This window comes from Montipora capricornis, chromosome 7, assembly GCF_036669925.1.
Source record: "Montipora capricornis isolate CH-2021 chromosome 7, ASM3666992v2, whole genome shotgun sequence".
Taxonomy (NCBI): domain Eukaryota; kingdom Metazoa; phylum Cnidaria; class Anthozoa; order Scleractinia; family Acroporidae; genus Montipora; species Montipora capricornis.
Genome location: NC_090889.1, coordinates 23,050,905 through 23,065,904, shown reverse-complemented (window position 1 = coordinate 23,065,904; position 15,000 = coordinate 23,050,905). Strand labels below are relative to the sequence as shown.

The window sequence follows — 15,000 nt, the reverse complement described above, 5'->3', positions numbered from 1 at the left end:
CTCGCTTTCTAACTGATCGCATCATGGGAAAAGCGGAAGGCATGGATGAAGCTACAGTAGTTAATGGAGTTCGAGTTCGCTCGAAATAAGCTAAGCTAATGTAACTGATCGATGCCGTGCTAATTGATTATAGTGTAGGCGCTAATTGAAATGGGTGCCTCTCGATTTTTTTACCAAGGGAAAGATGAACGCCTTTAAACGAACATAGAGTTTCAAAGGGTGTAGGTTTAAGGGACACTTAACTGTCGTAGGAAGGATTTCAAGTCAAATTCACTTGTAAAAACCCAGTTTGAAAATGGACAAGGATGTACGAGGAATAGAAAGAGGGAAATGTGCTTGTGGTGAATGCGAGGATTTCATGAGGTCAGATGGAGCAACTTGTGGCTATTGTGGCTGTTTGCCGACTCGCCATTTTTAAAAGAATGCCGGCTCCTCCTCTGACTCTGATGATGGCACATCGGCTGTACAACTCCGATAAGCTGTCGTCCTTGAGGGTGGACGAGCTATCCTTGTACTTTTCCCATCACAAAATCACCTTCAAAGGGAAGAAAACTGAAGAGATCGCAATGATCAAAGCGCACATTGGCAGCTTGCTGTACGATTCAATGGAGCGTCAACAACCTCGGCAGCCACTGGTACGAAATGTGAGGCAACAAGTGACCTCGTCACTTTCCGAGGTCGAAACTAACTTGCAAAGTGATGTAGTAGATCGAATTGTCGGTGCTGGCCCGAGTAGCTCGAGTGACGAATCCTCACCGGTGACTGATTTTATACCAGAACCCCGCGCGGAAACATCAAATTATGGGCGAAAGCGGGCACGGGTCGAGAGAGAGGTAGGAGAAGATAGTTTTTTGATAAATAAATTCTTCGACATCTGTAAATAATTTAGATTAATCTCGACTGGTAGCAGGACATGCCCCACGAGGAATAGAAGTGACCTGGAGTAATTTTTTCCTTACCAAAAAAAACTGCGACCCTCCCCCGGTTGAGAATAAAACAGGTTTGACCCTCCCCAATTTGTAAAAAAAAAACTAAGAACCCCCCCCCTCGGAAGCCCAGGCCCACCCCCTCCCCCAATAAGAAAACGTACCTTCCCTAAATTTTGCAAAGTTTTACATGGCAGGAACAATAGATTCTTTTTCCTACGGGATCAAATTTTCTTTGTAATGCAAAACATTTTCATTGTTCCTGCCATGCAACATGGCTGCCGTGCAAAACCTCTATTGTTCGAGTTGGTGTTCAAAATTCGCTGGGTCAACTAAATTAAATATGATGTACAATATTAAAAACTAGTATGATTTTAAGGCCACTTAATTAAATGTACGCTGATAAATGTTCACATGTCACATGCTTCTTTACATTCTTTTTGAAATTATTTATGTTATGTCCTTTATTAAAAGATGATTTGGTAAGTCATTCCTTTGTTATCCTTGTGGTTTCCTTTGTATATAGATGATTTGCATGCGAAATGTTACTTTTACAATTTTTGAAAGCATCGTTAAAATTCAAGCCATTAAATCAAAATAAGGTCATGTTGCATTCTACTATGGGCAGATACTCCTTCGATGTTTAAGAGTATTCCAGTGCAGAAGTGCACCTCGTTCTTCGTGGGGCATGTCCTGCGGTTTTTTGCCAAGGGCAATTCTTGAAGCAATTAGTTGTCGGTCAAAAAACGGTTTAAACTAAGGGTGGTGAAGGCTTTTTTCAAAGTAAGGCCATCCAATTAAAGGTTATAGCTCCGTTTCGGTTATTTGGCCCTGTTTGTTGGAGCTGTCGCATGGGTTTTCTTACGTAATAATCGACAGAAGTCGCTATTAAATACCTTAATTTGATACGTAGTACAATCGCGTCCTTAAGGGTCAGAAGTTAACTATCAGAAAGCACTTTTCTTATAGGTTCCACTGCTTTTCCTTTCAGGCCTGGAGATTCTCCATTGCTACGAGAAATAAATTTAAGCTTCGGGAAAACTTTTTTAACGAATGTTTGCATCTGAAAAAAACTAATTATAAAAGATGCCAACCTATGGAAATTTAAATCTGGAGATTTTTTTCCAGCCGGTCTCCCCTCCCCTCCCTCAACCTACCCACGCCCCCTCCCCTCCTCTCCCCCCCTTTAAACGCACCCACCCATCCCCCAGTAGCTCCTTCAGAATACAAGAATATTCTGCCACCATTGTCAATTTGCGGGAAAACGGGGTACTTACGTCAAGAATTTTTATTGGTTAATCGGAGATCCAATCAAACAATCAGTTATATGGCTATGATAGCTAAAGGAAGTCATTTTGTTTAGTTCTATTAAAACTTGTTTGGAACTTAGAGATGAAGGAGTGCATTAAGAAACAATGAAACGAGTTTGAAAAAATCGATTTTTTTTAAAACTTGGGGATGCAATTTGAGTCTAGAATGGAGAAATGTCTGTAAAAGGTTCAGAGTCGTTTTTATCGGGGAGATTTAATGACCCGTACGCGAAACCGGGAGATTCGTTCCGTATCCGGGAGACTCCCGGATAATCCTGGACAGTTAGCTCGTATGAATTATTACTAGTAGAATCGCTTACAACTTTGAAATATACTGGGCGCAGCCGTCTTAAATAATTCAGTTGTGTCGTTAATAACACTTATTAGTAACATTAATTGTCACAATTATTCAAGATGGTGGCGCCCGGGTAATTTGAAGCAAAAAAATAGCGATTATGAAATTCATTTATTTCCAGTGCAAACGCTTTTTTGTGGGAAAAAAATATATATATGATGATAAACAAAAGTACCTGTGATTTAAAGTAATTTCTTGGTAAGAGTGGAGGACAAAATAACGTTTGATAACTTGGTAATATTACAGGAAATTTGTTTAGAGGAAAACTTCTTTTGGTACAATTGTTCAGGTCATTATATTCTTGCATTCTAACTTTTCAACACTGGGCGGTGTGATCATAGTGTGGGTGCTAATTGAAAAGGGTACCTCACCAGGAAAAGATAAACACCTTTAAACGATAATACAGTTTCATAAGGGTGTAGTTCTAAGGGACACTTGCTATAATAGGAGGAAGGATTTAAAGTCCAATTCACTTGTAAAAACCCACACGTTAAACTAAGTGCAACGATGATTCGACTTCAGTCGCTCAACTGGGCGAAAGCATGAAAGCCAAGCTCACCCAGATGACACACTGTCCAAGTCCTTCTTCTTCCCGTTGTTGAGGCTTTCGCTCAAGTCTTAAACGTTTTAAAGCCAAAATCATTTAGTATTGTGTGTTGTAGACTCTTTATTTTTTATTATTTTACAAAACAGAGACTAAAACAAATATAATACTTTAAAATAAATATTGAAATAAATAAATAAATATTGTAAAAAGTATTGACAGGAAAAACTAGAACAAGGCAAACAAATGTAGAAGATCGAGCCATTGGAGGAAACATAAAAGAGCGATCATGTAGAGTCCATACTGGGCGAACCACCACAAATAAACAAAATGCTATAAATCTACTAATGAAACTTGAGGTAAATAAAATCAAACAGCTAAATAAAGGCAAACTTCCGAGTAGTTACATGAGTTCGCCATTAACCTTGGAATTTCCTGATTTTTCGTTTAAATGAAATAAGGTTGCTGCTGGAACGAACATTGAAAGGTAAACTATTCCGCCAAAGTTCCACCATTTGTATTGAAATATGAAAATTTAAAATTGGACGCCTTTGCAAATTTTTTCCTTAGTTCAAACAGTGATAACCTTTTAAGAATGTGATTATCACTAATAATTAGTAATTTCCAAGTTCAGATAACCATTTAAACCTTGTATAAAAAGTAACATCAGCCATAAAGCGTCGTTGTTGAAGAGATCTCAAATTAGCAAGTTTTATAATCACTGTCAGATTTCAGGATCATTCTTGAGGTCCTCCTCTGTATACGTTCTTATATTGAAGACTACGCCAAAGAAAATAAAGAAAAACAAGAAATTAAACACTGCTTATGCGAATTAGCTCTCACGAAACCATCATTAACTACTTGCAGGGTTCGTGGTCGGGCAAAACTCCTGCAAGTAAACCCACTAAAAAGAGACGATCTCTGCAAGCGCATTTGGACAAACGACTGGTCATGGGATCACGCCTAATACGAAGAAAGGAAACATCACAAGACGACAATGAGGAAGAATTAAGACCAACAAGACAAAAAGATGAAGTACGAGGAAAACACGAACAGCGAAATAACGATACCCCAGCTCGTAGCTGTCAGAGAAGTTAGTCTCAATGCAACATCGAGTAAAAGGCGCAGAGCGGCCAAAGATGCAAATAACAAGTACAAGAGGTCGTGGACGCAGATGGGGAAGGGGAACCAACTGCAGAGGACATTTCCTACAGAACGTAAATATTGTTGAGGAGATAAAAGAGAAGTGCGTAAAATCCACACGTTAATCGTAGAAAAGGAGACTATTTCCTTGTCGAAGATCTCCCGAGATATGAAAGCTTTCTTTGCTGCAAACTAAGCCGAGTAGTTACAGTTAAAGGTGAAACACCCCCCGGAGTGAAATGAACAGCGAGAACTATCCATATCCGACAACAACAATTAAGGTAACCTATCCATTTTGAGAGGAGTAATTCTATTAATTTCGCGCAAGACAAAGAATAATAAAAAAAAGCAGCGGTGACAAACATTAAAGTATAAACAAGCGCACTGATTGAAATTATTTACATGACGTTTCCAATGCTTCGACATACATCCTCAGAAGTGACCGTTTACTACGAATTTAAACTTTTTAATTTGTAACCTATTAAGTAACTACTTATTAACAATAATTGATTAATGAATTAACAATTAGTTAACAGTCACTTCTGAGGATGTATGTCAAAGGATACGAACGCCAAGTAAGTAATTTCAAACAATGCGCTTGCATGTTTTTGTCACGCCGTTTGATGCATAGTTCTCGTTTCGATAAAGACGGCAATCAATAATGCCGTGGAAGCATAGTCACGATTCCCCTCCCCCTCTATCTGCAACCTCGTTCCCAGGGCTTCTCCCTCATTTAGGGGCGGGGCTTTTTTTTACCGCCCTGCCCCCTTCTGAGGGAGAAGCCCTGGAAACGAGGCTGCCCCCCTTAAAAAATTAATTATAATTATTATAATTAACATAATTAGTATAATTATAATTCAAATTATTATAATAAGTATAATTATTTTAATTATTATTATTGTTATTAGAAACATAGTATTAGGTTAGTTTTGGGCGCAGACAATTTTTTATAGATTAAACTAGACCCTCCGTGATAGTACACTGGGTTGCCTGTGGTTCGTGCACCGTCCCAGGCAACTTTTTGTCAAGTTGGGGGGTCATTAAGACCATTTAATTAAGGGGTCACCCAGAAGTCATACCAGCAGAGGCCCTTTGGTTCGCATGTCCTCACATGTTCGTACGACTAAAAAGATCCTTTTCTGAGGTAAAAAGCTGGCTACCGGCCTATTATTTGTCAAAAAGAAGAAATTCCTGTCCTCTTTGGAAAAAAGAGACAGGCATTGCTTACGCGTGGTAGTGAAGTAACACAACGATTTATTCCATATAGAATGTCAACTGAGCTGTGTGTTGTCTTCCAGGAGATTCAAGTTATCCTTGCGTAATATGTAGCTCTAACAGTACACGATATTGTTTTGGTATTGTCTATCATTGTAGTGCCATGGTAGAAGTCTTGGGTAAATAGCCTGAGAAGACATGTGGTTACTAGCAAAGTATTGAACCCAGAAAGATTGAAGAAAATAAATGGGAAGTGAGAAACATTGGCTTTTGGGCTGACATGTTGATAATTGATTTTTGCTACGTTCAATTTTGGCTGGAGAAATAAATCGCAAAATCGAAAGTGACATGGCCGGAATTCAGGGGGCGCCATGATTAAGTTACCGCGGCATGTTTACTCGCCAAACAGTGAAGCGTCCGCGTCAAATGATGGCAAGATACCCGGTTTTCGTAAGTTTCTTTTTCTGTCAAGTGTTATAAAGTTTGACAATAAATGAACGAAGTCAAAACAAAGATCACAATCGCCCAAACCCTTTAGGTTGACCATTGTTTCTGCTTAGTCGAAAATTTACTCTCCAAGACAAGGTTATTTATCACCAGGTAATTCCGTCATTTTGGAAATAGCAGCTACTTTATTATTCATCGGCGTCACAATTTTTTGCTGATTTTGCGGCTCATTTTGTTGAAACTCAAGCACGCTTCCAACAGACCTGCTTATTTTCGTGAACCTTTTCTGCTGACAGAGCAATACTAAAAATGTCCTCCCGTATCACATTTCAACCTTGAGCTCGAAAATTCAATACACATTATGATATTATAATTCACAAAGGCAGAAAATATCACAGAATCCTTTTCCAGCAAAACATTTTATTGAAACAAGCAACATAAAAGATGCACTAAAACGCCATTCGCGTTGCAATAACTTTCGAGGCCATTGCTGGTTAACGAGAATAACAAACTCACGAGGCAGAATGTATATTTATATTTAATTAAGTTAGCACAACAGAAAGACACTAACCTCATTTTGACACGAAAATGCTTTACTATTGCCATAAAAACTATCCAGTCAACCTGGCATATTATAAAACATGATGAATTCATAAAAGCCACCTTTTTCAGCGAACAATTTTTTGAAACAAACAACATATTTGCTATTAGAGGCAAAAACCCCTTCCTATTTCATTGCGTGCGTGAAGAGAAAAAAACTCAGTTGTGTCAAATATGTGCAATATTACACCAAATTAAAAGTTCAGGGTCAAACCGTTTCCATGAAGAACCTTTTCCTTGAATAATAAAGCACAAAATAGACGAAAGCTTTCTTTCAAATAATTCTTGACTGTCACATTTCCAATTATGTTTTTACTGAAGACTGTGCAGAGTTGATCACAGATCCACTTAAGGTGTTCGATTTGTTCTGTCTTTGTTGAACCCATAAGTTACCAGAGAATTTTCCATTTGGTTTCAGTGTTCTACATAACAGCACACTTAGCTTGGTAAAATTAGAAATGCACCTCACTTTGATTTCGGCTGGACGGGCGACAGATTGTTGTCGAAGTCCATTACTCGTCGCTTGTAAGATTCCACCGCCTGTCTTGTTCAGTATCCAATTGACTTGCCATTATTGAACTTCATAAGGGTATATTTTGTTCAAAGATCCATTAAAACGCCATTCGCGTTGCATGACTTTCGACGCCATTGCCGGTTAAGTTTATCATTCTACTGTGTCCACCAGAGAAATTTACGCATTTCAACTACCTTCTCGATCCTAAGAAAATACGAGCAGAAGGCTCTATGCACAAAGATACCACTTAGCAGGGAAGTGACAGGCAAGACTTTTACCGACACGGGAAAAAAAAAGAATACCGAACAAATGCCACCCAATTTCCGACTGGGATTGCCCTACGGCAACCCAGTAAAAATACAAAATGTACATAAATAATTAAAATAACAACTTAACTGTGAAATATATCATTTATTGCAGTTAAAAGGCGTTCCGATATCGATGTGTGTACAGTGCAGGGACGAGTTGACTGTGGTTGGAGGAAGTGCTGTCGGAGAGAGAATTTAGCAACAATTAGTTAACAGTCACTTCTGAGGATGTGTGTCGAAGCATACAAACGCCAAGTAAGTAATTTCAAGCAATGCGCTTGTTTGTTTGTCACGCTGTTTGCGTCTTAATTTGGATGCATAGTTCTGGTTTCGATAAAGACGGCAATCAATAATGCCGTGCAAGCATATATAGTCACGATTCCCCTCCCCCTCTATCTGCAACCTCGTTCCCAGGGCTTCTCCCTCATGTGGGGGAGGGGCGTTTTTTTATTGCCCCGCCCCCACATGAGGGAGAAGCCCTGGGAACGAGGTTGCAGATAGAGGGGGAGGGGAGGCGTGACTATGCTTGCACGGCTCTCCGAGGGACTGGGGCTGCGTGGGAGATTGAATGATCATTCAACCCCAGCCCCAGTCCTTCGGAGTGCCTGCTCGCAGGCTTATTGATTGCTGTCTCTATCGAAACCAGAACTATGCATCCAAATTAAGACGCAAACGGCGTGACAAACATTCAAGTGCATTAATTAGCATAAATATTATACTTACTTTAATGATTATTATATCAATTATTTTTATTAGAAACAGTATCAGGTGTTCTGATGTGCGTACAGTGAGTGCAGGGACGAGTTGACTGTGGTTGGAGGAAGTGCTGCTGAACCCTGCTAAACCAGTGAAACTACATCATGGGAACTCACAGTTAACATGAGCAACTCTTTGTCAGCTTTTTAACTTGTGCGGCCAAGCAGAAGTGAATTACGTGGTTCATCTCTTTTTGCTGTCAACATGTTCATGGCAGGATCATTGACTCAACGGTAAGAATTTTCAAATGGGTTATACGTCAAGTTTAGCTTTTAACTTACTAGTGGTCTGTTAATTAAAGGAGAAAAGTTTAAACTTCAGAAGAATTCACTTTGTTTCGTTTGGAGCTGACCATGTTTAATTTTGGAGTCTGCTTTTTGAAAACCTCAATGTTAACTTAACCTTGTTATTGGGATTTTGATGTTGCCCCTGTCTCTTCCAACCTTAAACTAAATACATGTAGAAAACTTTATTAAGGAAAAGCATGTTAGTACTTGTAACTACTTAGAGTAACTTCTAATTACTGGAAATGTAATTGGCATAAAGGAATTGTTTTCCCTATCCAGTGATGGTATTTCGACTGTGTACTTAAGATTATTTTATCGTCAATCTCGAAAGAGGATTGAATTTTTTGGGTGGATAATTTGTGAAAGAGTGTAAGGAAAATATCATCCGTGGCGTAGTATAATTCATTTTTCACTGCTTGAAGTGCTTTGTCATGCGTGCCAGTAATAATCCATTTTCCGCTATGTTAAGGAAGTGACATCCCTAAAGTTGTGTTCCGTTGGGTTCCGTTGGGGGTCTCTCTCTCTCTCTCTCTCTCTCTCTCTCTCTCTCTCTCTCTCTCTCCACATGATTACTTTCACTGGTGTCTTGTTCCAAACTTCTTGTCTCCTGTTCCTTTTTGAAGCCTGCCAAACCAGTGAAGCTACATCGTGGGAACTCACAGTTAATTAACCTTGAGTTTCGGTTTTGACCTCAAGAAGGTAACTCACGTATTTGCCTTATAAAAATAACAAGTTGAAACTTCTGATGTATTTATGTCCTCATTGTTTGGAGCTGACCAATGTTTGGAAGTTTTAGAGAACACTTCCTGGGTACGTTAAGGTTAACTTAACCTTATTATTGGAATTTTGATACCGCCTTGTCTCTTCCGACTCTGAAATAAGAACATGTAGAAAAATCATAAGGAAGAGGGAAAAGCCTTTTTTCCCCATCTGGATATAGTATTTTCGACTCAGTGTAGAGGAGATATCGTTAACGTCACCTATTGTCATTGCTTAACCAGTGATGCAAGATCATAGGACTTCAAAATTTACATGAGCAACTCTCTACGAGCTTTTTGCCTTGTGCGGACGAGCAGAACTGGCAGCATCAAGGCAGCAGTGAAGTACTTGGTTCATCTCTTGTTGCAGTAAACGCGTTCATGGCAGGATTGACTCAAAATTAATTTAAGCCATGGGAAAAACTGTTTTAATGAATGTTTGATTTAATTTAGGAAAACGAATTATTAGAATCACTTACAACTTGACTGGGCGCAGCCGTCTTAAATAATTCAGTTGTGTCGTTAATAACACTTAAGGTGATTCCTTAGTAATAGAAGATGTTGTAAGATTTTCCTTAAACTTTTCTCGATTATTCCCTGCATTATGGTGACTCGAAATGTGCAATTAAATAAAGAGGTCACCGAGCTTGCTCGCGAGATATAACTTCCTCAAGTTACTCATTTAATCATTGCGACTTTATCTATCAAGGACAAGTTTGTTCTGTCGGTTCAGGCTACATTTTGCAGAACAGGAAGCACAGCTTTGACGTAATTCTTTAAATAACAAAACAGATGAATTGTATTGCTCAAAAGGAATAATTTAACGTTTGTTTTGTGTGCACAGGCACACGTCTTGAAAAGGCACTGACTACAAATATTCTTCGGGTGCGTGATCTCGAGGAGACAATTTTGTGTCCATGAGTGATGGCTTTCCTGTAACTTTTTTGACGTAAATTTTTTAACATTTTTACAGCACTAAGGTGATGAGTAACAGAATAAAATTATGCCAAAAAAAAGATAGGTCACCAACCTCGTTTAGGAAAGCAGACCAAGCTTGACCCCTCGACAACACTTCTCCCCGATAGCAAGGTTTCACTTTCACTGTTGGACTGAAATGTTCTTTAGCATCATCAAAGCTATCACTCGACTTTTTGTTTTGCGAGAGTCTAAAAGGTTTCTTGTTTTGCTCTTTACTGCTGTGCTCTGAAAACGGCCATTCTTCTTCTTTCTAGCGAGGTTTCCGGCAGGAAAGGTCGCCATTTTGAAATGTTTTTGGCCACGTTCGATATATCAATATTCACACATGGCTACAAGTCTATGGTTAAATTCAAACATCGTTTAGTTTAGAAATATCCGTTTAGACTTGTGACACAAAGAAAACAGAACTGAGCCGTGAAATTTGACCATAAAGCCTCTTTGCCATGCCTTAATACGAACGTGGCCTATGCTGTGTTATGCGGAGATCAGGATGCGCAGTGCAATACTAGGGAATCACCTTAATAACATTAGTCTAATAGAATTAATATTTAACAATTATTCGCCAAAGGCGAAGTGATTATCGGTGAATATTCACCGAGACGAAGTCAAGGTGAATATTCACCGATAATCACTGAGCCTGAGGCTTATTATTTTAGTATAAATACACAGGTGATTATTTCAAAAAAGAGAAAAAAAACATTTCAACGCAAAAATCATCTTTACTTACAGTGGCAAAACGACTACTGGCAGCCATTTTGTCCGTCGAGGTGATTATCGGCTGATAATCCGAGATAGCGAGCCAATGAGAGTGCGCGATTTTGTATAATCACCTGTGTATTTATACTTATAACATTTAGTAACATTAATTGTCACAACTATCCAAGATGGTGGCTCCCAGTCAATTTGAAGTCAAAAACAAGCGGACAAGCAGGAGTTAATTACTTGGCTCATCTCTTTTTGCTGTCAACATGTTTATGGCAGGATCATTGACTCAATGGTAAGAATTTTCAAACGGGTTATATGTCAAGTTTTGGCTTTTAACTTACGTGTTGTCCTGTAAAGGCCCGTGCAAATGCTCGCAACATTGTTGGGGCCAACATGTTGGGAGCATTTGCACACCATGTTGGAGATGACAATGTTTAATTTTGGAGTCCGCTTTTTTTAAATCCTCAAGGTTAAGTTAACCTTGAATTTGGAATTTTAACGTCGCCCCTGTCTCTTCCAACCCTAAACTAAATACATGTAGAAAAATTATTATAAGGAAAAGATATGTTAGTAACTACTGAAATATATAATCTTTTGCAGTGAAAAGGTGTTCTGATGTGCATAATTATAGTGTAGCTGGGACGAGTTGACTGTGGTTGGAGGAAGTGCTGTCGGCAGAGAGAATGTGCTTTTTGAAGCCTGTTAAACCAGTGAAGCTACATCATGGGGAAACCACAATTAAAATGAACAACTCTTTGCCAGCTTTTTAACTTGTGTTGGACAAGCAGAACATGAAGTACTTGGTTAATCTCTTTTTGCTGTCAACATGTTTATGGCAGGATCATTGACTCAACGGTAAGAATTTTCAAATGGGTTACACGTCTAGTTTCACTTTTCACTTACGTATTTGTCTTGTAAAAAGAATAGCTCCAAACTTCTCAAGAATTCATTTTCTTTCTTGCTTGGAGCTGACCATGTTTTGGAGTCCACTTTCTTACCATGTTGTCTGAAATGCGCATACGCACTTCTTTAAGGTTTTGCAAAGGCAGCAAAGGCGTTCCATTGTTCGAGTTAGTGCTCAAAATTAGTCAACTTGGTTGAATTGAAATAATTATAATAATAATAGTACTAATTTATTCATATTTAAATTATCGTGAAAAGGAGACTCTTGAGGTTATTTATAATTTTTTGTCCTTTATTAAAAGATGATGTACGTACTAAGTCATTCTATTGTTTTTTGACTCTAACAAAAATAGAGTACTTAACACAATTTACTCTTCCTGATTTCCTTTGTATTTATATACATGATTTGCTTGTGTAATTTTACTTTAACAATATTCAAAAAAAGAATTTTTGTGGGAGGCAAGCCCACCTCATGGTTATAATGTGTGCTTGACTCGGGGGAACATTGTGTTGTGTTCTTAGACAAGACACTTTAATTACTCTCACGGTGCCTAGCTTTCTCCACCCAAGTGGGTACCGGCAAATTTATTGTTGGAGGGTAGCCCTGCGATGGACTGGCATCCCATCCAGGGGGAAGTAGAAATACTCCAAGTCACTTCATGCCATGGAAACTGGGATAAGCTCCGGCCTGATGGCCGCACTGCCTTCTGGCTCGTATGCAGAAACTTTACCTTTTGTAGCATTCTACTATAAGAGTGGGACTTATAAGGAGAGTGCTTTCTGATAGTTATCATCATCTGACACCTAAAGACACGATTGTAGTTTCTATCAATAAAGTATATTAGCGACTTCTGTGTATTCTTCCATACAAAAGCCCATGCGACAGCTCGAACAAACAGGGTCAAATAACCAAAATAAAGCTATAACCTTTATTTGGACGACCGTACTTTGAAAAGAGCATTCACCATCCTTAAACGTACCGTTTTTAGAAAGACAACTAATTGCATAAAGAAATTAACTGATTAGAGTGTAGTGTGAAGTGTTAAGTTTCTACCCCATATGAACCATGTGAGCATTAGCCCTACTAATGGAAATGGACCCACACAATGGTTAGATCACCACTGCTCTACCGACTGAGCTACAAGGTCGGACGGGAGCAGGCCGTGGAAACTGAATGAACATGTACAAGGAAGGATTACATTTTTGCAAACGTTGTTGCTTCACGGCCAACATTTGCAAGAATGTAATTCTTCCTTGTACTTGTACATGTTCATTGCCGTGACATCTTCAGTTCTCACGGCCTGCTCCCATCTGACCTTGTAGCTCAGTCGGTAGAGCAGCCGTGATCTAACCTGAAGGTCGTGGCTTCAATTCCCACCTTGGTCAGAGTTTTTCTCTGTCCTTGTGTGGGCCCATTTCCATTAGTAGGGCCAACGCTCATATGGGGTAGAAACTTAGCACTTCACATTACACTCTAATCAGTTAATTTCTTTATGCAATTAGTTGTCTTTCTAAAAACAGTACGTTTAAGGATGGTGAATGCTCTTTTCAAAGTAAGGTCGTCCAAATAAAGGTTATAACTTTATTTTGGTTATTTGACCCTGTTTGTTAGAGTTGTCGCATGGGGTTTCGTAGGAAGAATATATAAAGTCGCTAATAAACACTTTATTGATACAAGCTACAATCGTGTTAGGTGTCAAACAAAGGTAACTATCAGAAAGCACTCTCCTTATAAGTCCCACTGCTAAAAAATTAAGCTGACAGTGGGAAAAACTGTTTTTAATGAGTGTTTGCATCAAGTAAAAAGAATGTGTTCAATAATACTCTTGGAATCATAGGCAGAAACCTGTCAGAGCTCAGGTTCAGTGGTGAGAGCACTCGCCTCTCACCAATGTGTTCCCAGACTCTGCGTCACATGTGGGTTGAGTTTGTTGGTTCTCTACTCTTCTCCGAGATGTTTTTTTCCCGTTACTCCAGTTTTACACTCTTCTCAAAAACCAACATTTGATTTTATTTGCATCAATTTGTTGATTTCAGTGTACTGTGTCCCCAATTAGTGCTCCAGCGTTAGAATGACTAGACACTTGAATAAAGTTCCTTTCTTTCTATTTTTTTTTTTTTTACTCCAGTAACATGTTGAAGATGCGGTCAAGAGAAAACCTTGGGCCTATGCTCTGGAGAAGATGACAGGAAGTAAAGGAGGTGGATGTTTCAGCTATCACTGAGTATTTTGAACTCTTGTATGACTGGATGAAGAAACAAAGAAAGGAGATCGGTGATGCTCCACTGGGGTGAGACGAGTACCCTACAATGACTTCTACATGACTACAGACTGAACAAGTTAAGGCAGGTCCAACATCTGGGATTCCTTTCCTCATTCCAGTCATGTTTTACTTTAACGTGATGGTCTTAGCATTTCCATTTGCAGCGTTGGTTTGGTAAAAATGTTTTCAAAAGCAGTAATAGACTCAAGGGCAATGCTTAATGTGCATCCCTTGTTTGGTTTCTGTTTGGTAGGCATATGCGCATAAGGTGCTCGGTCTATAACCATGAAATTGAATTTTTTGTGTGACTTGACCGAAAAATGGTTTTGGGGTTCCTTTTATTCCACAAACAACTTGTTATGCAGGGAAAAAAGAGGAAAATTCTACAACATCTTTTAGAAACTTAAGCCTTTTTTCCAGCGACTTCTTGTTTATCGATAACTCTATAGTGTAAATTCTCGATATTGATCGATTCACATACTGAAGACTCTAAAACTTTTTATTTTGATCAGCAATAAACTGCTTTTGCTCTCGTGAAATTTTTTTACATAGCCATGGATGGACCTGTCAGTTCTGCAGCCATTCAATTTTTCCATTGCACTCTGACAATTGAGGATTGTGAGCTTTTTCAGCTTTCTTTCGACTCCAACTCTGACTGTTTGTGCTCCAAGGATACTCTAAATTCTATAGCATACTGATGATTTAGTAGTAGATAAAATATGAGTGGGAGATCTGTATGGGCCTTTACAATGGCGAGCCGATAGGCGAGCCATTGTAAACGTCCATACAGATCGAACGCGAATATTTTATCCTGCTTGTGAAATGAATACATTAAATTGAATGCAAAGTGTTGTTATTTTAATCAGTAGAGATCTGTATCAAAAGTTAATGAATACTAATTAGCTGAGCAGGAGTTTGTATCAAAAGTTAATTCTACTGTTTAATAATATTCATCAACCCCAGTTGATTTGTATTGGGGTTTACAGT

At 38.8% G+C, this 15,000-nt stretch overlaps 1 protein-coding gene across 14 annotated transcripts in view; it reads left to right on the top strand.

Moving 5' to 3' along the window:
* LOC138056457 (uncharacterized) overlaps nucleotides 1-15,000 on the top strand; it is a 22,474-nt gene that overhangs the window by 5,681 nt on the left and 1,793 nt on the right. For 3 of the 14 annotated variants that reach the window (XM_068902261.1, XM_068902260.1, XM_068902258.1), the window contains exons 2-7: nucleotides 252-833; nucleotides 4,003-4,559; nucleotides 7,475-7,617; nucleotides 8,119-8,351; nucleotides 11,447-11,701; nucleotides 13,879-14,040. In XM_068902261.1, the coding sequence (XP_068758362.1) occupies nucleotides 369-833; nucleotides 4,003-4,233 (696 nt within the window). In that variant the 5' untranslated portion in view covers nucleotides 252-368 and the 3' untranslated portion in view covers nucleotides 4,234-4,559; nucleotides 7,475-7,617; nucleotides 8,119-8,351; nucleotides 11,447-11,701; nucleotides 13,879-14,040. Of the gene's footprint in view, nucleotides 1-251; nucleotides 834-4,002; nucleotides 4,560-7,474; nucleotides 7,618-8,118; nucleotides 8,352-9,028; nucleotides 9,105-9,406; nucleotides 9,509-11,025; nucleotides 11,139-11,446; nucleotides 11,702-13,878 lie in introns of all 14 variants that reach the window. The other 11 variants (XM_068902252.1, XM_068902251.1, XM_068902259.1 and 8 more) reach the window with 9 other exon arrangements.